General features: G+C 41.7%; 2 protein-coding genes across 3 annotated transcripts; one reads left to right on the forward strand and one right to left on the reverse strand.

Annotated features, from left to right (window-relative positions):
- The first annotated feature begins 1,675 nt into the window (after positions 1 to 1,675).
- Positions 1,676 to 14,590, forward strand: LOC139554544 (adenylyl cyclase-associated protein 1-like). The gene is made up of 13 exons (XM_071367428.1): positions 1,676 to 1,833; positions 7,928 to 8,047; positions 8,292 to 8,392; positions 8,532 to 8,609; positions 8,943 to 9,086; positions 9,450 to 9,535; positions 9,840 to 9,945; positions 10,475 to 10,649; positions 11,018 to 11,193; positions 12,971 to 13,094; positions 13,177 to 13,259; positions 13,544 to 13,687; positions 13,814 to 14,590. The coding sequence occupies exons 2-13, from the start codon at positions 7,930 to 7,932 to the stop codon at positions 13,895 to 13,897; spliced, it is 1,419 nt and encodes a 472-aa protein (XP_071223529.1). The 5' UTR covers positions 1,676 to 1,833; positions 7,928 to 7,929; the 3' UTR covers positions 13,898 to 14,590.
- A 619-nt stretch (positions 14,591 to 15,209) lies between these two features.
- On the reverse strand, positions 15,210 to 26,766 carry LOC139554545 (palmitoyl-protein thioesterase 1-like). Of its 2 annotated transcripts, none has more exons than XM_071367429.1 (10): positions 26,653 to 26,766; positions 25,921 to 26,046; positions 25,646 to 25,755; positions 16,986 to 17,113; positions 16,625 to 16,695; positions 16,421 to 16,523; positions 16,155 to 16,245; positions 15,917 to 16,015; positions 15,729 to 15,800; positions 15,210 to 15,617 (listed from the first exon to the last, which is right to left on the reverse strand). In XM_071367429.1, the coding sequence occupies exons 2-10, from the start codon at positions 26,036 to 26,038 to the stop codon at positions 15,495 to 15,497; spliced, it is 915 nt and encodes a 304-aa protein (XP_071223530.1). In that variant the 5' UTR covers positions 26,039 to 26,046; positions 26,653 to 26,766; the 3' UTR covers positions 15,210 to 15,494. The 2 variants fall into 2 exon arrangements, with proteins under 2 accessions (XP_071223530.1, XP_071223531.1); XM_071367430.1 differs by having other exon boundaries at positions 26,548 to 26,657.
- Positions 26,767 to 26,832: the final 66 nt, after the last annotated feature.

Genomic DNA, 26,832 nt, shown 5'->3' on the forward strand with positions numbered 1-26,832 from the left:
AAACTACTAACACCAAGCAAATCAGTTCAGTGATGGCTGTCATTCACTCATGTGACTGGCTGTGATACTGATCAAATATATTTACTGGTTGTTATGTCAGCCTAAGGTGAAAAGGGCAGTGGGGATCTATATGCTGGTGTCTGGGTTTGAACCTGGGTTCAACAAGACTGTTGGCCAATAAAAAAAACATTTGAAAATGAAGCTGATTATCTTGATGCCTTCTGAGCTTAGACCCGACCTCTTCAAGTTAAAGGTTGGGCGTCACACTGCAGGCCTCCTCCACATTGACCGGTGATCGGCTGCATCAATTGACTAAATCCCGGTCAATGCACCAATGTGACTATCTAGGTTTGAACTCTGTCTGTACACCACAAGACTGTTAGCCCACTGATATAAAGCCTAGACATTGCTTTGGGCCGCGGAGCTAACGCAAGCATTTAGGTCTCACTAGTAAGATCCCTCATCATGCCAGTGTGGTTTACTGAACCACCTCCATTACATAGGTAGTCAAAACTGGCCCAAAATTGTGCTGACTGTTGAATTGTGGTGAGGCTGAGGGGTAGTGAGTATAGAAGTCACATCAGTAGGCCTACCCTACTACCAGATGCTGATATATCTGGAGTGTAAGAGTGCGCTCAGCGCGTTCGTAAATTCAGGGTGTTGTCAGATTGTCCGTTGGTAAATTCAGACCGTACACTGGACGCTCTGGCGGAGGAGTAGGGTTGATCCGAGCGTTCTGACCAGAACGGCAGTCAAGCACCCAAGCTAACTGGCTAAAATAATGTTGGTTAGCTACTTCCAGACACTCGCCCTAGCAGAGCTGATTAGGCTATTTTCATGTTATCCAGAGCTTTGGTGACTGTAACTGTGCTGCTGTCAACAATTGTATTATGCTTTTTTGCCGACGTTTACTGACACCGGCCATATTCAACGAGTGTTGAGCGTTTGTACATTCATCAGTTATTCTGCCCTCTGGCACACTCCGACGAGTGTTCTTTATCGGAGTAGATAGCCAGAACGAATTTACGAACGCACCCACAGTATGACGTTGTAAGCAATTTATAACAGTGATGGGGCCATGCTGTGTTTCGAACAATGACATATAAATTGCAATTGAGACCAGAGAGTGGGATGACATTTTTATTTCAGAAGATGAGGAATAATGTTTTTGTGTTCTATTTCACGTATCTGCACACTCTCTTCTCCTTATAAGGGAAAGGAATTGTTGCGCGAATAAGAACGGAAACTCCGCGCGGTTACAGCCCTAGCGTCCATAATCATTCCACAGAGTTTCTAAACCCAGAGGCGCAACATCGAGTGACTTTCGGGAACGGTTGCGTTACAGACCAAACAGAGCAGGTCGGGGTTTAGGGTTTGAGAAGTCAATGAGAGAAGGGAACAATTCTTCCTTAGTTGTTAATTTTCTCGAAATCTAAAAGCACAACTTAGATTCGAGCCAATGTCTTAAGTAGCTGAACATGTTATTACTCCAACCGTTTGAAAGTGTCAAACTGACACGTTTTAATTTTCGTAAAAAACTACTTTATATCGAAGGAGTGTCTTTGATTTGACGTCTTGCACGTGCGCAGTTTGACACGAGACGACCGTTAGACCCGATGACGTGTTTCTACGCATGAGCTTAGCTAGCCAACATCGCCATGACATCGCCTACAAGCGTGATCGGGGATTTCTATTGGAGAAGCAGTTTAAGCCCATCTTCATACTGTACTGTCTGTTTTATACTGGGAGAATAGGCAGAGCAGTAAGTCTGCTAGCTCCTACAGACAATTGACCGTGATTAAAGACCTAATCAGTGCTTGTCCAATTTAGCAGGTAAGGATGAGGTTTTGTTACTCTGTGGGCCTATGCTGCTTTATATTATTCCTCTGTAAATAGTTTTAGGTGCATAATAGTCCATGTCATAATGCGCTGCCGACCTCATTGCATGAAGGAATCGTTCAGAAATTATCGTTATGATTTAACATTATGATTGCTGGCTTGATGTGAAATTGTATTAGCTAGACATTATTCCATGATGCATTATTGGAATAGTGTTATGCATTTCAGTATGTTAAAACGACTCAACCCAAATGTGTAGTTATTTATTTTCGCAGACTAGTGTGCAACACTACAAGGGAGGGGTATGCATTAAAATACAGGAATGCCGAAAGACAGGGAGGGGATCGAGCTGACTAGCTAAATCGTTTAAGGTTGTTGCTAACCAACCCATACTCTTCCTGTCAAAACAGGGTGTTGTAAGTATACATTACGGAACCGTTTACGTTACCGTTTAAGAACCAAAGAGTAAAGCGAGAGTTTCTATTGGACAAATTCAGGTTTCAAATCCCGTTTCGTTCCGTTTGCTTCCTTTTAATTAAGGGTTTGCAACAGAATCTGCATAATGAATACGCCACAGCTAACGTTAGCTATTTCATTGTTTCCAGCTAGCTACCTAGCATAGGCTAACTATAGATTGCTACCTCGGCCGACTCCCAATCTCATTATCATCGGCTTGTGAAGATTAGCGGTGCTTCGTTAGCTAGCTAGCCATGATCGCTTGATGGAACATTGTCTAGTGTATGACTCTGGATACCGGTAGGCGCAAGACGCCGGCGTATATTTGCCATACATTTCTAGTTACTAAAGCAGAAAATACGTTTTTATTTTTTTATCCTTGACCAGAACACACCGCAGACAGACTGCGCCTAAGCTCCTTCTCCCTAGTATGTCTGAACGCACGTCTACCCCGAGTGTGTTGGAGAAATTGTGTAACATACTAAAATCCCTCGTTCACAGGGTCTGGTATCTATGCTGAAAAGTCAAATCATCATCATCATCAAATGTATTTATATAGCCCTTCTTACATCAGCTGATATCTCAAAGTGCTGTACAGAAACCCAGCCTAAAACCCCAAACAATGCAGGTGTAGAAGCGCGGTGGCTAGGAAAAACTCCCTAGAAAGGCCAAAACCTAGTGAAACAATGTGTTACTGCCAATGGTCCCTTGAATAAAAGAACGTGCTTGAAACCTGCAGTTTTAGAAAACCGAGATTTATTTTCCCTGGACAGGCTAGTTTCCAGGTGCTCATCACTTGGAGGACTTCCAACCGTCCGTAGCTGCAGTGCGCAATTAGGCAATTAGAAGATGTCTTCTCCCTACTTTCCATGTGCACTTTAAGCACTGTTTCCTAACTGTCCATATAAGCAACACAAGTTGACCCACCCTGCTTTAACAGCAGCAGGTCTAGGTTGAGTCATTGCACGGAAGTAAAATAAAAGTTGGACTCTGGGTCCACCAGCCCTTGAAGAGCCTATTTTACAAGCACAGGCCTAGCCCATACATTTAGGTCAAGGGTATGCACTGATAGCAAATTTGACAAGATCAGATTACTTTATTATGCCCATGGGGAAAGTTTGGTTGCGGTTCTGCATACATAACACATTCAAAGATGGTCAAATGATGTGCATTCGGAAAGTATTCAGACCCCTTGACTTTTTCCACATTTACATTACAGCATTCTAAAATTCATTAAATTGTGTTTTTCCTCAATCTACACACAATACCCCATAATGACAAAGCAGAAACAGGTTTTAGGAAATGTTTGCAAATGTATAAAATAAAATAAAGATATTTACATAAGTATTCAGAACCTTTACTCAGTACTTTGTTGAAGCGATTACAGCCATGCGTCTTCTTGGGTATGACGCTACAAGCTTGGCACACCTGTATTTGTGAACACCTATTTTCTCCCATTCTTCTCTGCAGATCCTCTCAAGATCTGTAAGGTTGGATGGGGAGCGTCGCTAAACAGCTATTTTCAGGTCTCCAGAAATGTTTTATCTGGTCCACAACATTCAGAGACTTGTCCCGAAGCCACTGAGTTGTCTTGACTGTGTGCTTAGGGTCGTTGTCCTGTTTGAAGCTGAACCTTCACCCCAGTCTGAGGTCCTGAGTGCTCTGGAGCAGGTTTTCATCAAGAATCTCTCTGTACTTTGCTCCGTTCATCTTTCCCTCGATCCTGACTAGTCTCCCAGTCCCTGCAGCTGAAAAACATCCCCACAGCATGATGCTGCCACCAACATGCTTCACCGTAGGGATGGTGCCAGGTTTCCTCCAGATGTGATGCTTGGCATTTAGGCCAAAGAGTTCAATCTTGGTTTCATCAGACCAGAGAATCCTGTTTCTTATGGTCTGAAAATATTTTGTGCTTTTTGGCATACTCCAAGTGGGCAGTCATGTGCCTTTTTACTGAGGAGTGGTTTCCATCTGGCCACTCTAGCAGAGATGGTTATCCTTCTGGAAGGTTCTCCCAGCTCCACAGAGGAATTCTAGAGCTCTGTCAGTGACCATCGGGTTCTTGGTCACTTCCCTGACCAAGGCCCCTCTCCGCAGATTGCTCAGTTTGGCCAGGCGGCCAGCTCTAGGAGGAGTATTGGTGGTTCCAAATTTCTTTCATTTAAGAATGATGGGAGGCCACTGTGTTCTTGGGGACTTCAGTTCAAGTTAAAAAATGTATACAGTATTTTTATTTTGGTACCCTTCCCCAAATCTGTACCTCGGCGCTCTACATGCACTGTCAACTGTGAGACCTTATATAGACAGGTGTGTGCCTTTCCAAATCATGTCCAATCAATTGAATTTACCACAGGTGGACTCCAATCAAGTTGTAGAAACATCTCAAGGAAGATCAATGGAAACAGGATGCACCTGAGCTCAATTTGTAGTCTCATAGCAAAGGGTCTGAGTACTTACACTACAGTTAAAAAGTTCGGTGTCACTTAGAAATTTCTGTGATTTTGAGAGAAAAGCATTTTTTTTTGTCCATTAAAATAACATGAAATTGATTAGAAATACAGTTTAGACACTTTTTTAATGGAATATCTACAGAGGCCTATTACCAGCAACCATCACTCCTGTGTTCCAATGGCATGTTGTGTTAGCTAATCCAAGTTTATAATTTTAAAAGGGTAATTGATCATTAGAAAACCTTTTTTTATTTTTTATTGTTAGCACAGCTGAAAACTGTTGTACTGATTTTAAATAAGCAATAAAATTGGCCTTTAGACTAGTTGAGTATCTGGCGCATCAGCATTTGTGGGTTTAATTTCAGGCTCAAAATGGCCAGAAACTGATGTTTTTCAGAAGAAAGTTCTTTGTTTCTAGCCATGTTTAACCTGTAATCAAACCCACAAATGCTGATGATCCAGATACTCAACTAGCCTAAAGAAGGCCAGTTGTATTGCTTCTTTAATCAGAACAACAGTTTCCAGCTGTGCTAACATAATTGAAAAAGGGTTTTCTAATGATCAATTAGTCTTTTAAAATGATAAACTTGGATTAGCTAACACAACTTGCCATTGGAAGACAGGAGTGATGATTGCTGATAATAGGACTCTGTACGCCTGTGTAGATATTCCATAAAAAATCTGCCATTTCCAGCTATAATAGTCATTTACAACATTAACAATGTCTACACTGTATTTCTGATCAATTTAATGTTATTTTAATGGACAAAAAAGTAGCTTTTTTTTCAAAAACACGGCCATTTCTAAGTGACCTTAAACTTTTGAACGGTAGTGTATATAAATAAGGTATTTCAGGTTTTATTTTTAAATGTGCAAACATTTCTAAAAACCTGTTTTCACTTTTTCATTATGGAGTATTGTGTGTAAATTGATGAGGGGGGAAAAACTATTTTAATCCATTTTAGAATAAGGCTGTAACATAACAAAAGGGGTCTGAATACTTTCCGAATGCACTGTATACAGTCAGTAAATACAGAAAGTGCAGTTCATGGGTGATCAATGATCATCTGTACACTATACAGAACAATGTATCTCTAACCAAATCAAGAGCCATTGATTTATTTGGTAGCGTTTTGCATACCCTGCCCTATGTCACAAGCAATGCTTTGCTCTGGGAAAGTGAATGGTGAGGGTATTATCCCAGGAGAATAGAGCGACATGGATCGTCATTAATGGGATGAAGACTGTGTTTCCTCTCAGCTGACAGTACCTGAGACAGTCACTCCGATGAACAGGGTATCCGGTTTCTATTACACAATGTCAGCCTATAGGGTGTGTCTGTGTGTGTCTGCACTCCTGCAAGGGCATTTCACAACAGTAGAGAAGCTCTAACAACACTTATCACTTCCCACTTTGTCAACACAGAGGACTGTTGTTGAGTATAGATTTAGCTGTGTTCAATTAGACCTGATGCATGTCTAGGCTATCTAGAGTACACTGAAGAAAAATATAAATGCAACATGTAAAGTGTTGGTCCCATGTTTCATGAGGTGAAATAAAAGATCCAAGAAATGTACGTACAAAAATCTGATTTCTCTCAAATGTTGTGCACACATTAGTTTACATCCCTGTTAGTGAACATGTTTCCTTTGCCAAGATAATCCATCCACCTGACAGGTGATAGATCAAGAAGCTGATTAAACCGCATGATCATTACACAGGTGCACCTTGTGCTGGGGACAATAAAAGGCGCAGTTTCCACGCAGTTTTGTCACACAACACAATGCCACAGATGTCTCAAGTTTTGAGGGAGTGTGCAATTGGCATACTGACTGTAGTAATGTCCACCAATACTGTTTTCCAGACAATTTAGTGTTCATTTCTCGACCATAAGCCGCCTCCAACGTCGTTTTAGATAATTTGGGAGTACGTCGACCGGCCTCACAATCTCAGACCATGTGTATGGAGCCGTGTGGGCGAGCTGTTTGTTGATTTCATCGTTGTGAACAGAGAGCCCCATGGGGGGGGTTATGGTATAAGCTACAGACAACAAACACAATTTAATTTGGATGCACAGAGATGGTGACGAGATCCTGAGGCCCATTGTCGTGCTATTCATCCACTGCCATCACCTCATGTTTCAGCATGATAATGCACAGCCTGTGTTGCAAGGATCTGTACAATTTCTGGAAGCTGAATATGTCCCACTTCCATGGCCTGCCTACTCACCAGACATGTCACCCATTGAGCATGTTTGGGATGCTCTGGATCGACGTGTACGATAGCATGTTCCAGTTCCCGCCAATATCCAGTAACTTCACACAGTCATTGAAGAAGAGTGGGTCAACAGGCCACAATCAACAGCCTGATCAATTCTATGCAAAGGAGATGTCGCACTGCATGAGGCAAATGGTGGTCACACCAGATACTTACTGGTTTTCTGATCCACGCCCCTACCTTTATTCTGATCCACGCCCCTACCTTTATTCTGATCCACGCCCCTACCTTTATTCTGATCCACGCCCCTACCTTTATTCTGATCCACGCCCCTACCTTTTTAAGGTATCTGTGACCCAACAGATGCATATCTGTTTTCCCAGTCGTGAAATCCATAGATTTAGGGCCTAATGAATTTATTTCAATTTACTGATTTCCTTTATATGAACTGTAACTCAGTCAAATCCAAAAATTGTTGCATGTTGCGCTTGATATTTTTTGTTCAGTGTAGTTATGAGTGGTTGCTTTGATGTAATCTGGCCCGGGTGAAGGTTGCATAATGGGAATGACAGGGAGGGAAGGCCAGTATTATTCCCTGCATACCTGTACTCAGGAGGTCTTGTCCCCCAACCCCATTCCAGTACTCATTCTTTAACCACTAGTTTGGTTAAAGTTAGAACTTGTCTTCCCCCTTTTGGTTGTTTTCTGTCCAGTTGTATCTATAGCCACGATCTCTGATTTAAAATAAAAAAAATTATAGACAATGTATGAGTAACGGAATGACAAAAGACAGACTAACATACCGAGACAAGTAGGCCTAATAATGCACAACTTTAAATGAAAAGCCGAAATGATTCAGACTTCTGCAGTCAAAACCACTTGCTGTCAACGACCGCTTGTGATACTTTTATAGTAAACAATCAGTGACCACTGAACCCATCAGCCGATGTGTCATCTGTCCCCAGGAATGGCGGCGTTGGCAAGTCTGGTGCAGCGGCTGGAGGTGGCTGTGGGTCGTTTGGAGGCGGCGTCAGGCGGTGGAGGTGGCGGTGGCTCTGCTGGAGGCTCTGCTGGAGGCTCTGGAGGTAACCGAGGATATTTCATATTGTAGCCCTTTTCACGGAAACACGGATGCGAGAAATCATGGAAAGACTGAGACTGAATTGCGAGTCCAGGTCCTAATAATGCTAAAGAAACTTCCACAGTACCAGTTGTCATCGTTTGTTTTGTCTTTGATAATGGAGGTAAAATTAAAACATGACTCACAAGCAGAACAAACATATCGTATAAACATTGGTATCTCTTCCTGTTGCCACCCATTCCTTGCAGTCGTGGCAGCTTACGTGGAGGCCTATGATGCCATCATCACGGGCTCTGTTGGCCAGTACATGACCCTCAGCCAGCAGATAGGGGGCGACGTCCAGAAGCATGTAAGTTGAATTGCACTAGAGGGAAAAGTTGGCTAGTAATGCTCCTCAGGTCTCATGTCATGCTTATTGGTGGATGTGAATGATTCAGTTAACCAAACCTGGACCTTTTCTCATCCCTTTCTGTCTCTCCCTCTCTCAGGCGGACATGATGAAGCAGGCGTTCTCATGTCAGAGACAGCTCCTTGTCACCGCCTCCTGCTCCCAGAAGCCCTCTGATGTGAGTTGGTTCACCCGTCAGCAATCACCTTGACCCTGGACATGACATAGTTTTCATTAGAATGTCATTATTTAGATAAACTCAACAGTGTATTTACTGTAATTGTCTCATTAATGGATATATTGGTATTGAATCAGCAGTGTAGCAATTGGGTCAACTGATTCCAATGGCATGGTTTTCCTACATTCTCTTGCCGCATATTATTCGAAGTAATTAATTGCACGTTATTCCACCCTGGTTGGTGATTAGATTTTGTCGTCAGGTGCAAATACACTCCTTTATTTGCATCTCTAGGATGTTATGATTTAAGTCATGGTTATTTTCCCTCTATAGGCATCCTTGACTGCTCTCCTGGCCCCCGTCTCAAAAGTGATCCAGCAGGTACAGACGTTCCGCGAGCAGAACCGCTCCTCGACCCTCTTCAACCACCTCTCGGCCGTCAGCGAAAGTGTGCCTGCCTTCGGCTGGGTCGCCATGGTGAGTGGAGAGCCTTGGCATTGTCACCAGTGTGTGTGTGTGTGTGATTTCCGGAAACAAGCACGTCTTTCATTCTGTAGAAGTCTGAGACGGTTGTTTGGCACTGAAATTGAAACCGTCCCATTAGTAACAGTGCATCAGTGTTGAAACTCTGGAATTCTGATTATCATTTTGAGTAATGAATATGAATGAGAACTGCTGCATTTTAGTCTGATCAATAATGAACAAAGTTAAACCTAGACTTTGGTATGCCAGTGGATGCAATGCATGCATCTAAAAACCATTGTAAGCCATCGCACGAGCTGTGTCCACACAGGCTGTTTGAAGAGCAATAAATCTCCTGTGACGTTCTTGCTCTTCCAGGCTCCTAAGCCAGGTCCCTATGTGAAGGAGATGCAGGATGCTGCCCAGTTCTACACCAACCGTGTGCTCAAGGACTACAAGGAGAAGTAAGGACCATCTGCTGTTTGTTGGCCTTTTAACCTTTTTCTGACTGCCAAGTGGGTGGCAGGTAGCTTAGCGGTTAAGAGCGTTGGACCAGTAGGTGAAGAATCTGTCGACGTGCCCTTGAGCAAGGCACTTAATCCTAATTGCGACCGTAAGTCACTCTGGATAAGAGCGTCTGCTAAATTAAAACCAAAACCCCAAAAAGTTCTGGTTTTAATCTCATAGTTGAATACTGTATATTTTCTTCATCCTTTTGGTCACCCTCCTGTTGTGCTAAGCTAAATTGCCTTGTGTCCTACTCCTCAGGGACCAGAAGCATGTGGACTGGGTTAAGGCCTACCTGTCTATCTGGACTGAGCTGCAGAACTACATCAAACAGCACCACACCACCGGACTGGCCTGGAGCAAGAGCGTGAGTCATTTTACCCTACTCTCGCTCTCTCTTTACTTCTCATGTCACTACAGGAGGGATACACGTTATCGGCTGCTCATAAACAACAGACTTAGTGCTGGGGGTAGGGAAATGTGACCCAAACCGTTACCATATGAGGGAAGTAATGACATGGGCGTGTTTAGGAAGGCAGAACGGATCCAAATAGAAATCTTCTAATTCTGTTTATCTAACATATATTAAGATCTGTCATGCAGAGTATGGAATTGTCAGACTGGGCTCTGTTTGACTTGTCTATCGGCACAGTACTCAACATCACACCCAGTTGTCAAGTAATGTCTTTGGTTTTATGTGCAACAAGAAGGCTCTTTGTGTGATAGAGAGGGCGGATGGTAAAATCACCAATGTGTTGGTTTCTTGTCAGCCGTTCCTATCTGCACAGTTCCAAACATTGCGCCTTATTGAATTAGACCCCGTTGTTAAGAGCAGGAAATGACCATGTCTAGGCATGTGTATAACCAATGTGCTGTCTGTTTTTTGTCCATCCCAGGGTCCAGTAGCCTCGGCCTCTGCAGCTCACCCTGCCTGTGGCGCTCCTCCTCCCCCCGGCCCTCCTCCCCCTCCCATGGACTTCAGCGGGTCGTCTGGTGGTGGCGGAGACCAGGGGCCCGACACCCGTAACGCCCTCTTCGCCTCCCTCAACAAGGGAGCTGACATCACCAAGGGTACATGTCGAATAATGCATCAGCAAAAGTTCTCAAGAATCAGAAGCTCAATTGATTTAAGAAGTACTTTGAAACATACTTGAAAAAGATGTCGATCTCAATGTGACTTACTTGGTTAAATAAAGGATCAAGAGAATAATACAATGTGAGAATCAAATTGACCCCAGCCCTTTACATTCATTATACAGAGTCTTCCGTTATGTAAAGGCATTTCTCCTTGTCTACCAGGACAGTAGCACCATGTCTCACCCATCTTACAGTATATTTGTGCTTACTGTACGTTACTCTGGATAATAGCGTCTGGTAAATGACAAAAATGTCAATATTTGTGTTCCCCTCTCCTTCCTACCTTTACTTTTTGTCCCTAGGCCTGAAGCACGTGCCCAAAGACCAAATGACTCACAAGAACCCCAACCTGAGGACCCAGACCGGTCCGGTGCACACAGGGCCCAAGCCCTTCAGCTCCCCCAAGACAGAGGCCACCGCCGCCCCCTCTCGCAAGCTGCCCCCCGTTCTGGAGCTTGATGGCAAAAAGTGGAAAGTGGTGAGATATTGGTCCTTGTCAAGTCGTTTACACTGGTATACAATAATTGAACTTGTATAGCGCTTTAACAGAAAAAAATCTCAAAGCACATAAAAAGCAAAACAAACAACATTTAAATTGATATGGTAGAGATGGAGATTGAATGTCTATATTTGGCTTCAGAGGTAGGGCTGGGAGTTGAGGCAGATAGGATTGGAGAGGCAGTGTAGCTTCAGTGACGGGGCTTCGACCGTACAGCCAGAGAGAAACAAAGACGGTATGACAAACAGGCCCGGAACGCTTCGTCAGTGCACCACATCTGCTTCTCTGACGGTCAGTTCCTCCTATAGGAAAAAGGTTCCTATGGGCAATGTTCTCTCTCCAGAGGCCCTTAAAACCTCTACGGGATCGATGTCACCCCCCCCCCCCCCCCACCCCGCAGGACGGTTGAGCTAATGTAGGCTAATGTGATTAGCCTGAGGTTGTAAGTAACAAAGAAATGGCCCAGGACATAGACATCTGATATGGGCAGAAAGCTTAAATTATTGTTAATCTAACTGCACTGTCCAATATTCAGTAGCTATTACAGTGAAACAATACCATGCTATTGTTTGAGGAGAGTGCACAATTATGAACTTGAAAATGTATTAATAAATCAATTCGGCACATTTGGGCAGTCTTGATACAACACTTTGAACAGATATGCAATCGTTCATTGGCTCAGTCTAAAACTTTTCCCATACACTGCTGCCATCTAGTGGACAAAATCAAAATTGGGCCTTGGCTGGAATAATACATTATGGCCTTTCTGTTGCATTTAAAATATGGTATTTTAAAAAAGAAATGAAAACGCATGTTTTTTTTTTCTTTGTATTATCTTTTACCAGATCTAATGTGTTATATTATCCTACATTAATTTCACATTTCCACAAACTTCAAAGTGTTTCCTTTGAAATGGTATCAAGAATATGTATATCCTTGCTTCAGGTATTGCGCTACAGGCAGTTAGATTTGGGTATGTCATTTTAGGCGAAAATTGGGGTCAGATCCTTAAAGTAACTGTCCAGTGAAAATCGCAATTTTACAAGTTCATATTCTGTTAATTCAAACTCAAATAATGTTGTTGACTCATTCTATACCTCGTATTTGTGGCCAAATAATAAATTGGAGAGAAAAAACGTACAAAAATTAAAAACACAAAATGCATGCTGTTTCCTTATGGAGGATGAGCTGGCCAATCAGCGGTCTACTCTCGTTCATATTTTGAATGAGCGTTTTAAGCCCACACCATTCCAAGACAGAGAAGCTGCTTTTTAACATACATGAATTACCATTGTTTGGAAGGAAGACTATGGTCATTTTTCATAGAAATCTGGAAACACTGGACAGTTACTATAAGGACTTAGCTGTGTTTCCCAACACATGTAACGTTAGGTAACGCTGCAGTGTTTCCAAACAGTGGTGTGCGTGACTCCTTTTGGTTTGCAACCATAAATATTGGCTTTGTTTACTCGTTGCTTCATGGGAAAATGTTGAAGGCTTTATTATGTACAAATATTTATAAACCACTTGGTTTACCATGAAAGAATCTACTATATAAGCAGAGTTTCCACTACAGTGAACTCACGAAGGGCGCATTTCAGATAAGTGGGCTGTTTGTTTACCCCTGAGCTGAATGCACCTGAATGCACAGGTTTCGCATGCACTGATCACTACAGTCCCGAGCCATTGCATTTTCAGGAGTGGAGTGTATTTCCTCTCTAACCCCTAACCTCTTCCTCTGTGTAATGACAAATAGGAGAACCAAGAGGGTGTACAGGGCATGGTGATCAGCGACACAGAGCTCAAGCAGGTGGTCTACGCCTTCAAGTGTAACAACAGCACCCTGCAGATCAAGGGCAAGATAAACTCCATCACTTTAGGTAAGGACGTACCCGTGTGTGGACACATTTTAAAGTCAAAGGTCAACGAAGGGCATTTGTTAATAGGGTTCCTCTCTTGTAGACAACTGTAAGAAACTGGGTCTGGTCTTTGACGACGTCGTGGGCATTGTAGAGGTTATCAACTGCAGGGACGTCAAGGTTCAGGTGTGTATTTCTAATCTCGATTTTAATGAGAAAATGGACACTGTGAAAGGAGCTGGTCATTCAGTCAATGAACATGGCAATATCACACAACGGTGACAACAAATCATATCAGCTTTTGTCTGATTGTCATTCACATATTAAAAGTCTCCAGTTTGATTGTGGGTGTGACATTTTACAGATTACTTTGCATGTTTTCTAAACTTTTATGGCTTTTATCTCTGCACAGTACCAACCAGATTTATTTAATCATAGTAGAATCACACATAACCCGCTGGTGTGTTCAGGTCTTGGGCAAAGTTCCCACCATCTCCATCAACAAGACTGACGGCTGCCACGTGTACCTGAGCAAAGATTCGCTGGAGTGTGAGATCGTCAGCGCCAAGAGCTCAGAGATGAACGTGCTGGTACCTGGTAAAGACGGAGACTATGTGAGTACATCTATGGGGGAATCTTGTCTAATTGGCATTATAAAGGCAATTATGGAACAACATGGTAATTGATGTGATGTGGAAAAGTGATGATAAACTACCATTTCTCCTTTGTCTCTCTCTCAGACTGAGATCCCTGTTCCTGAGCAGTTCAAGACTGTCTGGGATGGCAAGAAGCTTGTCACCACTTGTACAGAGATCGCTGGATAGAGGCGCAGCACTCGAAACAGCCTCCCCTTTGCAAATGCCTACCCGACTGATCGACCGACCAGCTAACCAAACCACAAAGTAGACTGAGATGCCAACCGCACCCATATTTTTCCAATCTGCCAATCAAAGCTTTAGCGGTTTTTTCCTTCAGCCAATGAGAGGACTGCTTGCTTTATCTGGAGCATTCCTTCAGCCAATTGCAGGGAGCGGCTTGTTATTCGATTCGGTTATCCTCATGACCAGTGAGCGTATTCAAAAGGGTTTGCCAACAACCAGGTTGATTTTTGATTTCCTGCTAATGATAAATGTAATAGCAAACGCGAGGGAGCAAAGCTTTTATCACACCTGTGGTTAAACACTAAACATCAGCCAATGTTTCCTTAAACCAATCGTTAATTGGATTTCCCCTCTGGTCAGGGGGAGGCATGTGTTTAGGGGTCCAAGGTTTCAGTTCCATTTATGCAATTTAGCCGTGAAGCACATGTACAACCAACCCCTCTTTACAGTCGACAATGCTAACATTCATAGAGATTGACTAAATATAACATTTGTGTCATCACTCTTAAATAGGTAAAATGATCAATTACGTGCAGGGTCACTTTTTTTATCATAACACTGAAGCAAAATGGTGTTGAAAAAATATTGAAAGATGAAATGTAAAAAATAAAATAAAAATGTTCATTCCTTGCTCAACTTCCAAGACACATTCCCTTTGGCATTGAAAATGAACATTCCATATTATTCAGACAATATGGAGGCAAAGAGAGAATGATGTGGATTGGAAGTGGTTTTAGCGAGAAGATGTCAAAATACTGTTTGATCATTAATGGGTAAGTTTGGGGTTGCCTTGATCTCGGAATGATTTTTGGATTATCTGTATAAACATTTATTTTTAATGCTAGTTGTCTTAACTCCACTCGCCATCATCAACCCACCTATCCACTCATCTGTCTCTACTACAACCTCTGTGGTTATCCTGTTCTTGTAGCTGTCATGCTCTGATGTGGAGTTTATTTCATTTGGGTCAAGAATCAACATTTTGCTCATAAGTACTGGAGGAAGACATTAAAAAAAAAAGCAATATAAGTCAGTCTTGAGTCAGATTGTGTGATCAAAGAAACTGATGTGTTTTTTTTTTCTTTATTGGCCGATTGAACAGTCAGAGCAGGCCAAATATGAGATGAAGAGGGGGATGTTTTGTGAGCTTGGTAATTAGTTAGTGATAATTAGCTCAGAACCAGTGATTTACTATCATATCATTAGTTCCATGTTATTTACCATTACACTACTGGCAAAGAAACACCCACCACACTTTTTATAATTCATTTTTATTCCAAAATACAGTGCTAAACAAATGATCCTACATTTAAACTTGAATAGATATCTCCAAATTAGACTCATGAGTCTCTGAGAACCAACTAACTTTATTTCTCTGTGGTAGTACGTTTAACTGGGTAAAACAGTTTTTAAAATCATAAATAGTACATTATTCGATTTAAACAGCAGGATGGTATCGATATGATAGGAATGATCAGTGCAATAGTAATGTGTGTGTGTACGTCAACTCAAATGTCAGAGTGTAGCTAGCTAGGTGTATTTAGCGCAGGTAAGGCACTAGTTTGGCATTGAACCACTCATCGGTGAACTGGAGGTGATCTCCTTCTGTGGCCAGGAAATCCAGCTTCCCAGCTGCCTCCATCGCTGCCAGTCCCAGACGATCCTTAAAACCGATACCATTTATCAATACAATATCACAAACTACAATCTATATTATTCAAATAGATGGAAATACATGTCTGTTTGAAGATGCGTAAACATGATGGGGTTTTACCTCTCTATAGAGAACACTCTCCTGAAGGGTCTCGGTCTCTTTCGCCTGACCCGTTTTTAGAAAACCAAACCACTACAACAAAGAGATTGCAAATGAAAAACATCTTGTTCATTAGCATCAGTAATTACAGTGTAGGAGGAGGAGGACAGTACATCAAGAGAGGTTGTCACGATGTGTCCAGTATTTACCTCTGTGTCAACTGGATCAACAACGCTGTCCTGCAAGAACTTGACCATCACAAACTTGTCCAGCAGCTGGAGGTTCTTCTTGTAAGTCTCGTTCACCACCTGTGAGGTGAAATGCAGCAGATAATTTGAATTCAATTGGAATACAGTTATGGAGAGTTCTCAGGAGAATAATGAAGGCAAACCGCACTGTATGAACATCCATAACGTCTGATTCTGAAAATGAGAGCACCATACTAACCCGCTCCTGATTGATATCAGCCAGGAAGAGGCTGTGTTTTTTGTACAGGTCGTCATTCAGTGGGTCGTGCCAGTACTGTGCCTGCACCAAGCTGATGAAGACAAGGATTCCAAATGTACCACTAGATAACAGCCACAATACACAAAGCACTGTCTTTCCTTTGCGCATCCTCTCAAAAATGTACAGTATGTCATACTGATTACCTGGGTATTGCTGACTTGTCTCAAACATAACAATTTCCTTCTGAGTTGTAAGCCTACACTCACTGTTTTTGCACAATATCTGTGTAGGCTCCTGAGTTGAGTTTCTTGCGAATCCAGTCACAGATATGGGAGCTCTCTCCAGGGCATCTAGGGAGACCATACACCCCTGTGAATGTGGAGAATAGAATCATTACAAAACTGTCGGGAAGTGAGTGAAAGACAATGTTGCTGAATAGAGGCAAGGCACTGTTGCCATGGTGCCGTTACCTTGTTGTTGTCCCCCAACAGAGATCAGGGTTTTCATTGGAGGAGATGGACAGCGCTGTGCCACTGCCCTCCTGGGGGGAAAAGAGGTGGAGAGGTGAAGAACTGAGAATGACAGCTTCTTGTCTAATGTATAAAGTATATTCCTCCGCTTACCAGGGATGGGCAACTCCTTGAGGACCGGAGTCGCCGCTGGCTTTTGTTCCACCTCAGCTATAAGACACCAGATTTAACTACATTGGTTGAATAGGTGTCAAAGTGTACTGCAGCTCTCCAGAACCGGAGTGGCCCTTCCCAATCTCTAACATTCTATTTAAAAAAACATTCTGAGAGGCTTTGTGAGTACGGGTCCAGAGACACTTACAGGAACTGCCCTCCTTGGGAAAAGCCCATGGCATTGTAGCCATCCTTCAGCTTGGGATCCTGGGCCAGCTGGCTGCACACCATGGACACCTGCTCATTGATGTCCATGAAGAAACCATTCTCTGTGTCCTGAGGGGTAGATATGAGACAAGGAAGTTCATGTTGGGAACGTAACAAAGTTGGCAAACAGGAAAACCACATTTCAGAAAATAGGTCAGAGGTGAGCTATTTTACCCTACAAAGGGCCGGTGAGTGCAAGCATCGCTGCAACCAAGCAGTAACACACTTGATTCTACTAATCGACTTCAATCAAAGCTTTCATTAGTAGGAACGTGTGCGTTACTGCTTGGCTGGAGCAAAGGCAAGCATCCACACCGGTCACCGCAGGTTATGGCTGTCCACCACTGAGCAGTGCCGTACCTCCTTGCCAGTCTAAATAATTATAATTTATTTGACCGAGATGTGCGCCGACAGAAGATGCTTCAATCACAGAAAAAGCATCCGAGCGAGCGAAACAGCGCCACTCTGTTTCAGTATGTGTAGACCATGTACAGTTAAGGTCGGAACTTTACATACACCTTAGCCAAATACATTTAAACTCAGTTTTTCACAATTCCTGACATTTAATCCGAGTAAAAAATTCCCTGTCTTAGGATCAACACTTTATTTTAAGAATGTAAAATGTCAGAATAATAGTAGAGAAAATTATTTATTTAAGCTTTTATTTCTTTCATCACATTCCCAGTGGGTCAGAAGTTTACATACACTCAATTAGCATTTGGTAGCATTGCCTATAAATTGTTTAACTTGGGTCAAACGTTTTGGGTAGCCCACAACATGTTGGGTGAATTTTGGCCCATTCCTCCTGACAAAGCTGGTGTAATTGAGTCAGGTTTTTAGGCCTCCTTGCTCACACACGCTTTTTCAGTTCTGCCCACAAATTTTCTATAGGATTGAGGTCAGGGCTTTGTGATGGCCACTCCAATACCTTGACTTTGTTATCCTTAGGCCATTTTGCCACAACTTTGGAAGTATGCTTGGGGTCATTGTCCATTTTGGAAGACCCCTTCGCGACCAAGCTTTAACTTCCTGACTGATGTCTTGAGATGTTGCTTCAATATATCCACATAATTTTCCTCCCTCATGATGCCATCTATTTTGTGAAGTGCAGTCCCTCCTGCAGCAAAGCACCCCCACAACATGAGGCTGCCACCCCCGTGCTCCACGGTTGAGATGGTGTTCTTCGGCTTGCAAGCCTCCCACTTTTTCCTCCAAACATAACGGTGGTCATTATGGCCAAACAGTTCTATTTTTGTTTCATCAGACCAGAGGACATTTCTCCAAAAAGTACCATCTTTGTCCCCATGTGCAGTTGTAAAACGTAGTCTGGCTTTTTTATGGTGGTTTTGGAGCAGTGGCTTCTTCCTTGCTGAGCGGCCTTTCAGGTTATGTTGATATAGTACTCGTTTTACTGTGTATATGTATATATATATATATATATATATACACGCTTTTGTACCCGTTTCCTCCAGCATCTTCACAAGGTCCTTTGCTGTTTTTCTGGTATTGATTTGCACTTTTCGCACCAAAGTACGTTAATCTCTAGGAGACAGAATGCATCGCCTTCCTGAGCGGTATGACGGCTGCGTGGTCCCATGGTGTTTATACTTGCGGACTATTGTTTGTACAGATGAACGTGGTACCTTCAGGCGTTTTCTCCCAAGGATGAACCAGACTTGTGGAGGTCTACAATTTATTTTCTGAGGTCTTGGCTGATTTCTTTTGATTTTCCCATGATGTCAAGCAAAGAGACACTGAGTTTGAAGGTAAGCCTAGAAATACATCCACAGGTATATCTCCAATTGACTCAAATTATGTCAATTAGCCTATCAGAAGCTTCTAAAGCCATGACATAATTTTTTGGAATTTCCAAGCTGTTTAAAGGCACAGTCAACTTAGTGTATGTTAACTTCTGACCCACTGCAATTGTGATGCAGTGAATTCTAAGTGAAATAATCTGCCTGTAAACAACTGTAGGAAAAATTACTTGTGTCATGCACAAAGTAGATGTCCTAACTGACTTTCCAAAACTATAGTTTGTTAACAAGAAATTTGTGGAGTGGTTGAAAAACGAGTTTTAATGACTCCAACCTAAGTGTATGTAAACTTCCGACTTTAACTGTATCTGATACTGTCTGGACCAAAAGAGTATGGTATGTCATACTATTTCTGGTCAAACAGCATCAGATACATGAGCTACATATATTAAGACAGAGGGGCGCTGTTTCGCTAACTCAAATGCTTTCTCCGGTGAGAAAGTTTCAGCAGAGTAAGAGGGCTCACTATTTGCGAAAATCTGTCCAAAATAAGCCTAATGCGTTTCTATGGGCATAATATGCAGACCTAAGCTTGTTGCCTGCCTTCCCGCCTTTGGGACGACTCCCATTGTTAGGGCGGAGACATGAGCAACTCGTCATTATATACAGATCTCAGGTTTCAGCCTATTGAAGAGTAAAGGAAAGTTGCCAGGTGCACAGTGCACTGTTCGGACGATGGCTTCCCCTAAAGTAAATTTGATGTTTTGCCAAAATTATATAATTACTCCTGTCTAAATAAAATAATTCAAAATCCATCAACCACAGAACACGATTTAGCCACAGAGGATGATTAGCTTCTTAGGCATATGCCTATTTAGGCAGCCAGTAATTTGGGCAGCACGCGTGACAATAAGCCTATCTGATTATTGAGTTGTCAGTTAACAGCATCTAACTGATGTGTTTAAATAATGTATTGAGTATCATTTTCTTTAAATGTTGAGAAAAGAAAAAGGGGAGGGGTATGGGACGAAGATATGGCGGGTCTTGCTCAAACGCATGTACTTAGTTCTCTAGAATGCGCACAGCTGTCTCCCGACAATTCTTGCGCATTTCATTGTGTTAATTGTTTGCCCATTGATTGTTTATTTTGATCAATTCCCAATTACATACAGTGCATTCAGAAAGTATTCAGACCCCTTGACTTTTTCCACATTTTGTTACGTTACAGGCTTATTCTCAAATTAATTAAAATAGTTTATTCCCCTCATCAACCTACACACCTCATAATGACAAAGCAAAAACAGGTTTTTAGAAAATGTAGCAAATAAAAAAACGAATGAAATGTCACATTTACATAAGTATTCAGACCCTGTACTCAGTACTTTGTTGAAGCACTTTTGGCAGTGATTACAGCCTCAAATCTTCTTGGGTACGTAGCTACAAGCTTGGCACACATGTATTTGGAGAGTTTCTCCCATTCTTCTCTGCAGATCCTCTCAAGCTCTGTCAGGTTGGCAGCCAGCTCTAGGAAGAGTCTTGGTGGTTCCAAACTTTTTCCATTTAAGAATGATGTAGGCCACAGTGTTTTTGGGGACCTTCATGCTGCAGACATTTTTTGGTACCCTTCTGTGCCTCGACACAATCCTGTCTCTGAGCTCTACGGACAATTCCTTCGACCTCATGGCTTGGTTTTTGCTCTGACATGCACTGCCAACTGTGGGACCTTATATAGACAGGTGTTTGCCTTACCAAATCATGTCCAATCAATTGAATTTACTACAGGTGGACTCCAATGAAGTTGTAGAAACTTCTCCAGGATGATCAATGGAAACAGGATACACCTTAGCTATCATAGCAAAGGGTCTTATGTAAATAAGGTATGTGTTTTAATTTTAATACATTTGCATACATTATTAAAAACCTGTTCTCGCTTTGTCATTATGGGGTGTTGTGTGTAGATTGATACATTTAAAAAATCTGTTTTAGAAGATGGCTGTCACATAACAAAATGTGAAACAAGTCAAGGGGTCCGAATCTTGTGGACCCATCTTCTACTACTCTCTTCACTGCCTCAGCATAAAGACACCTTCTGCACTACTCTGACCCTGGCAACCTCAACCTGCATTTCACTCACCAGACACCTCTTTAAGGGTACCCATGGTGCAATAGATCAGAAGTGTCCGGTGAGAGAAAGACAGATTGAGGTCGCCAGGATCAGAGTAGTGCAGAAGGTGTCGTATGCTGAAGCAGTGAAGAGTTTAGTAGAGGAAGATGTGTACAAGGCGAGGGATCCTGAGAGGATTCCTGTGAGTAGGCCGAGGCCAATAGAGAGTGATTGGAATAATATTTGTTTTAGTAATGTTGGTTTCTTAGCATTCATAGCCATGGTTATCAACTGTACCGCAGAAATGGAGACATTTTCTGTCACAGAAAACAGATGTGGTGGCAGCTGCAGAGAAGTACTTGGGATTACGAGATTTTACTGCAGAAGAGTTACAGGGGTTTTCTGTCCTCCCAGGCCGTTAGCCTGGTGTAGGATTAGATAGGGCAAAAATAGTGGAATGGCGTGGTGTTTTGTTTCTCTATTTTTTTCCCTTTTTTATATTGCCAAGTATAATAGATTGTACAGTAGGTGGTGGCATGCACCTCTAACGTTTGTTTGCGGACTGCCATAATACTATAGAAGAAGAAGACCACTTTCTGGATAACTTTGACGAAAGACTATCAGAACAAGTTCACAAATAAAAAACATCTTTATGATACCTAGTGTAGGGATTTCAAGGACATTAAAATTAGTTTGAACTCCTGGAAAGAGATCGGGGAGGTAATGGGTATAGATGTGGTAAAGAGGTCAATGGAATGCAGACCGTGGAGGATAGGAGGATGCTGGATTGGTGCACATTCAACAAATCTGAACTAAAAAAGTGGATATTTGTCAAATCCGTCATGATTGATGTATTGTAACAGGCTCACAAAGTGTTTACTAAAATCCGATTTGGATTTCGCTGCATAACATTTAGAAGTTGTCCCTTTTCAGGTTTAGAAAAAGTGACTTTAAAATGCTAACTCCCGTTCACATAAGCTGGTAGCATAGCTAGCATACAGAAATAGGTAATGGTAGTCAAAGCTGTTTTTAACTGTAATGCAGACAATGGCATGAACATGTATTGGGGTTAACATCCAAGACAGGATAAATATATTGTTTCGGGTGATAATAAAACATGTTTTGTTTAGTTACTTTTTCCTCAACATGTTTCTCTAATGTTATAGCCCTTTTTCTTTTTTCACTAAAACATGCAAAAAAATCCCTGCTAGGAGGAAATGCAGGTTAACTAATTAAACAACAAAGAATATGAACTACACGATCAGTCTCTGTGTGTAAAATAAAAAGTGGTTAATGTGAAACTAACTCACAGCTAAAAAATGTAAAGAAAGCAATCCAATGTAATTTGTTGCCTAGACTTTACTGCAAATGACACTCAAGTCTTGAGAACAAAACTACACTAATATTGCAGTTAGCCATGACAGCCTTTATAATAGAACGCTTGTGACCATGACAGCCTTTACAATAGAACGCTTGTTACCATGACAGCCTTTATAATAGAACGCTTGTTACCGTGACAGCCTTTATAATAGAACGCTTGTTAGCCATGACAGCCTTTATAATAGAACGCTTGTTACCGTGACAGCCTTTATAATAGAACGCTTGTTACCATGACAGCCTTTACAATACAACGCTTGTTACCAAGACAGCCTTTATAATAGAACGCTTGTTACCATGACAGCCTTTATAATAGAACGCTTGTTACCATGACAGCCTTTATAATAGAACGCTTGTGACCATGACAGCCTTTACAATACAACGCTTGTTACCAAGACAGCCTTTATAATAGAACGCTTGTTACCATGACAGCCTTTATAATAGAACGCTTGTTACCAAGACAGCCTTTACAATAGAACGCTTGTTACCATGACAGCCTTTACAATAGAATGCTTGTGACCATGACAGCCTTTACAATACAACGCTTGTTACCATGACAGCCTTTACAATACAACGCTTGTTACCATGACAGCCTTTATAATAGAACGCTTGTTACCATGACAGCCTTTATAATAGAACGCGTGTTACCATGACAGCCTTTACAATAGAACGCTCGTTACCATGACAGCCTTTACAATACAATGCTTGCTACCATGACAGCCTTTATAATAGTACGCTTGTTACCATGACAGCCTTTATAATAGAACGCTTGTTACCATGACAGCCTTTATAATAGAAAGCTTGTGACCATGACAGCCTTTACAATACAACGCTTGTTACCAAGACAGCCTTTATAATAGAACGCTTGTTACCATGACAGCCTTTATAATAGAACGCTTGTTACCAAAACAGCCTTTATAATAGAACGCTTGTTACCATGACAGCCTTTATAATAGAACGCTTGTGACATTGACAGCCTTTATAATAGAACGCTTGTTACCATGACAGCCTTTACAATACAACGCTTGTTACCATGACAGCCTTTATAATAGAACGCTTGTTACCATGACAGCCTTTATAATAGAACGCGTGTTACCATGACAGCCTTTACAATAGAACGCTCGTTACCATGACAGCCTTTACAATACAATGCTTGTTACCATGACAGCCTTTATAATAGAACGCTTGTTACCATGACAGCCTTTATAATAGAACGCTTGTTACCATGACAGCCTTTATAATAGAACGCGTGTTACCATGGCAGCCTTTACAATAGAACGCTCGTTACCATGACAGCCTTTACAATACAATGCTTGTTACCATGACAGCCTTTATAATAGAACGCTTGTTACCATGACAGCCTTTATAATAGAACGCTTGTTACCATGACAGCCTTTATAATAGAAAGCTTGTGACCATGACAGCCTTTATAATAGAACGCTTGTTACCATGACAGCTTTTATAATATAACGCTTGTGATCACACACACAAATATTGCACTTGGGGAAAAAACATCTTAAAGTAGAAATAAAATGAAACAAACAGGCATTCTATTTTTGCTCTATTATAGAGGCCACTATAGACATCGATCAAGTGCACAAGACTACATGTATGCAAAAATAATGTTCACTGAGTAAAAAAATCAATAATCGCTCCTTACGCTCACACAGTTCAACACAACAAAAACAATATCTTTGGGCTACACTGCACATTATTACATTGTACACTTTCTGCTTGTGGACATCTGTTCTACAATGTGCCAGCAAAGTGAGAAAGAGGGAAAGTGTGTGGTGTTCCTTTCACCTCTATAGTGGCATCCAGCTTATAGTGGCCTATAGTGGCCCATCTTCAGCTACACTTGATCCCTGAATCCACTTGTTTAACAAGCAATGCCTCATTTTCACCTAATTCTCTCATTCTGAAAATTAACCACATACTGTAGAGGGAAAACATTAGTTAATGGATAGTGGTTAGTTTGTTAGCTAGTTAATATTTCACACAGAGTCCAGTTTCACACAGAGTCCAGTAAGGTCCAGTAAGCAACTAACGCATTATAACTTGAGGAACGATGTTGTGTCGAAAATCTCCCCCTGACAGAACCCCCCCCCCTTTGCGTGAACGCGCACGCACTCAATTCTTCATTGCTGTGACTTGCTTGCTAGTTGAGATTTCTGATCACGTTAGGCTGCGTTTAATTTTATATGTTGGTTTGATCGCGGGGGAGGCACTAGTAATGTCTGCAGTTTTCGGTTTGACTAATTGTTTCAAGTGTATTAGTCTATAAATATATCTCTTTGCCAAAATTCATCATCTCTCCCATGTCTTATTCGACTAGTAGTTGTTCTGAAATGTTTATTGCTTGCCTACATTTTACTCCCTCCTCTATGTTTAATATAACACACATACATTAATTATTCATTTCGGTTGCCTATCCTGACGTGAAGTTTGTTCTATAGAAAGTATTTGACATTGACGTGTGCCACAGAAAGTATTTGACTCTAGCCACAAAATTAAGGAAATTAGAATGGGGGAGGATTTCAGCAAAGCCTTGCAGACACAAGTTAAAATCCCTGCTTACGGAGCTCGATTTGGCCTCCGGCGGCTCCGCAATTGCCTCACACCCTTCGTACGCAGCCTCCGTTCCACATTGCATAAATTGACATTAATTCAACAAATTCCTTTTTTTTTTCTTTTTTTTGAGCCATTGGGAATGATAATAGTTCATCACAGTATTTGAAAAATCCTCACTAGCTATAGCTCAGGTCAAGACAGATGGAAAGAGAGGCGGACAGGCAGAGTACAGAGATGAATGCGATTGAAAGAACCTGAATATCAGGATATTTTCTACTGTTTTTATTTGTTTGCTTTAGGTTTTATTTGACTTAAGTTGACAATGGAAGTTACAGGCCTACTGCTGCATTGACCTACAGGCCATCTGAGTTCCATGCGCTCATTTCTTTAGCTGCCAATGGCTCACGGTGTATCAATGTGTCCATACAGCTCTCGCATTAGTTTAATTTTAACTTTGAGATTTTTATCATTTTAATTATGATTTTTATGATTAACTACGTGACAATGATTTTGAGAAACAAAAACATTATAGAAATATAACTGTTCCACAAAAACGCACATGTAAAAATAATCATAACTGGCACACAGATCGGTAGAAATGTAAGGGTAAATTGTAAGCTTCACCAAATTTGAAACGGGTCTTTACTATAACAACCATTAAAAAAAATTATAATCACATAGGAGGTCCGTCCGAAAAAACTAGCCTGCCTATGGAAATCAAATGCCCGTCCAACTTATTCGTTTTGGCGCTAGCCCTGCCACAGAGATAGGTTCAAGGAGAGTGGAAAGTACCTGAATGACAGTCTTGCCAATCATCAGGGACAGGACGTCAATGCCAGGGATTGCTTCCTCGATCATCTTCTTTATGGAGCCCATGCTGAGAGGGTTGCAACAGCTGTCTCCTGTGTACAAACAGAAACAAGAACAGGGTCTATATACACTATCTGACATAGCATGACTTATCTAAGGGCCACAGGCAAATATGCTTAGCCATTCTGCCAAACTGAGAAACGCCATTGCTGTATGTGAAAACATAATTTTCTAGTATTATGCATCTAAGTGCTTACCCATTCCATGCCACATAACCAATGGGAGGGTGGCATTGTCAGATCCATATACCGGGCTGAGGACAAGTAGTGACAGCAGGGGGCCAGCCCCCAGGAGAAAGCAGAGAAGTGTGGTCATCTTGAACCCTGAAATCAATATAAAAGGACCAGAAGGTAAGTGAACTAATGCAAATTCAAGGCTATCTATGTAATCAGTCATGTGATACAACAGGAAAGTGGGTGGGCTTTTAGCGGTGTTAAAAGGCACAATATGTGTTAGTGTTAAAAGGCCCAATTTATTTAATTTCAACAGCCTGGCCCTGCCATTTTGTTTGGTAAACTGAGCGATGGGGCTGGGGAAACGTAATCTCTAAGATGCAGACGTAGTTATTATGAATGCAAGGACTGGCAGATTGCCTTTAAAGCTGCGATTCTTGTTTGGTAGGGGTTTTCCATGCTGTCAAAATCATGGAATATGCCTGCGAGAGCTTCCCAAAATCAATCCCAAGTTTGGGAGGTGCCTTTCTTTAATAACAAACCAGTTAACGTTAGCTAGCACGCTACGCTAGCTTCCCAAATGTGGGAAACTAATGTTAGCCAGCGACATTATTTTCCTAGCTTGATAGTTGCTTGGTCAGACATAGATACCTGTCTACATTTCTTGCTAGTCGTGTTTCACTGAATATTGAAACTATACACATTTGCTGAGCAATAAACACTCAATCTGAAACTGAGCAATAAACTACTACTTACTTTTCAGAATCGCCACAGTTTGTCACATGACATGCGCTACCGGGAAGATTACTTGAGAAACAATCATCGACTTCCACATCATGCGGAGCAGCATATCGCGCGATGTGTACATTAGTTTCGTTTATCTTGTGTTGTAGAAATCAGTGTAAATTCATCATACGTCACCGAATAAAAAAATAT

The sequence above is a fragment of the Salvelinus alpinus genome, chromosome 26 (genome assembly GCF_045679555.1).
Source record: "Salvelinus alpinus chromosome 26, SLU_Salpinus.1, whole genome shotgun sequence".
NCBI classification, from domain to species: domain Eukaryota; kingdom Metazoa; phylum Chordata; class Actinopteri; order Salmoniformes; family Salmonidae; genus Salvelinus; species Salvelinus alpinus.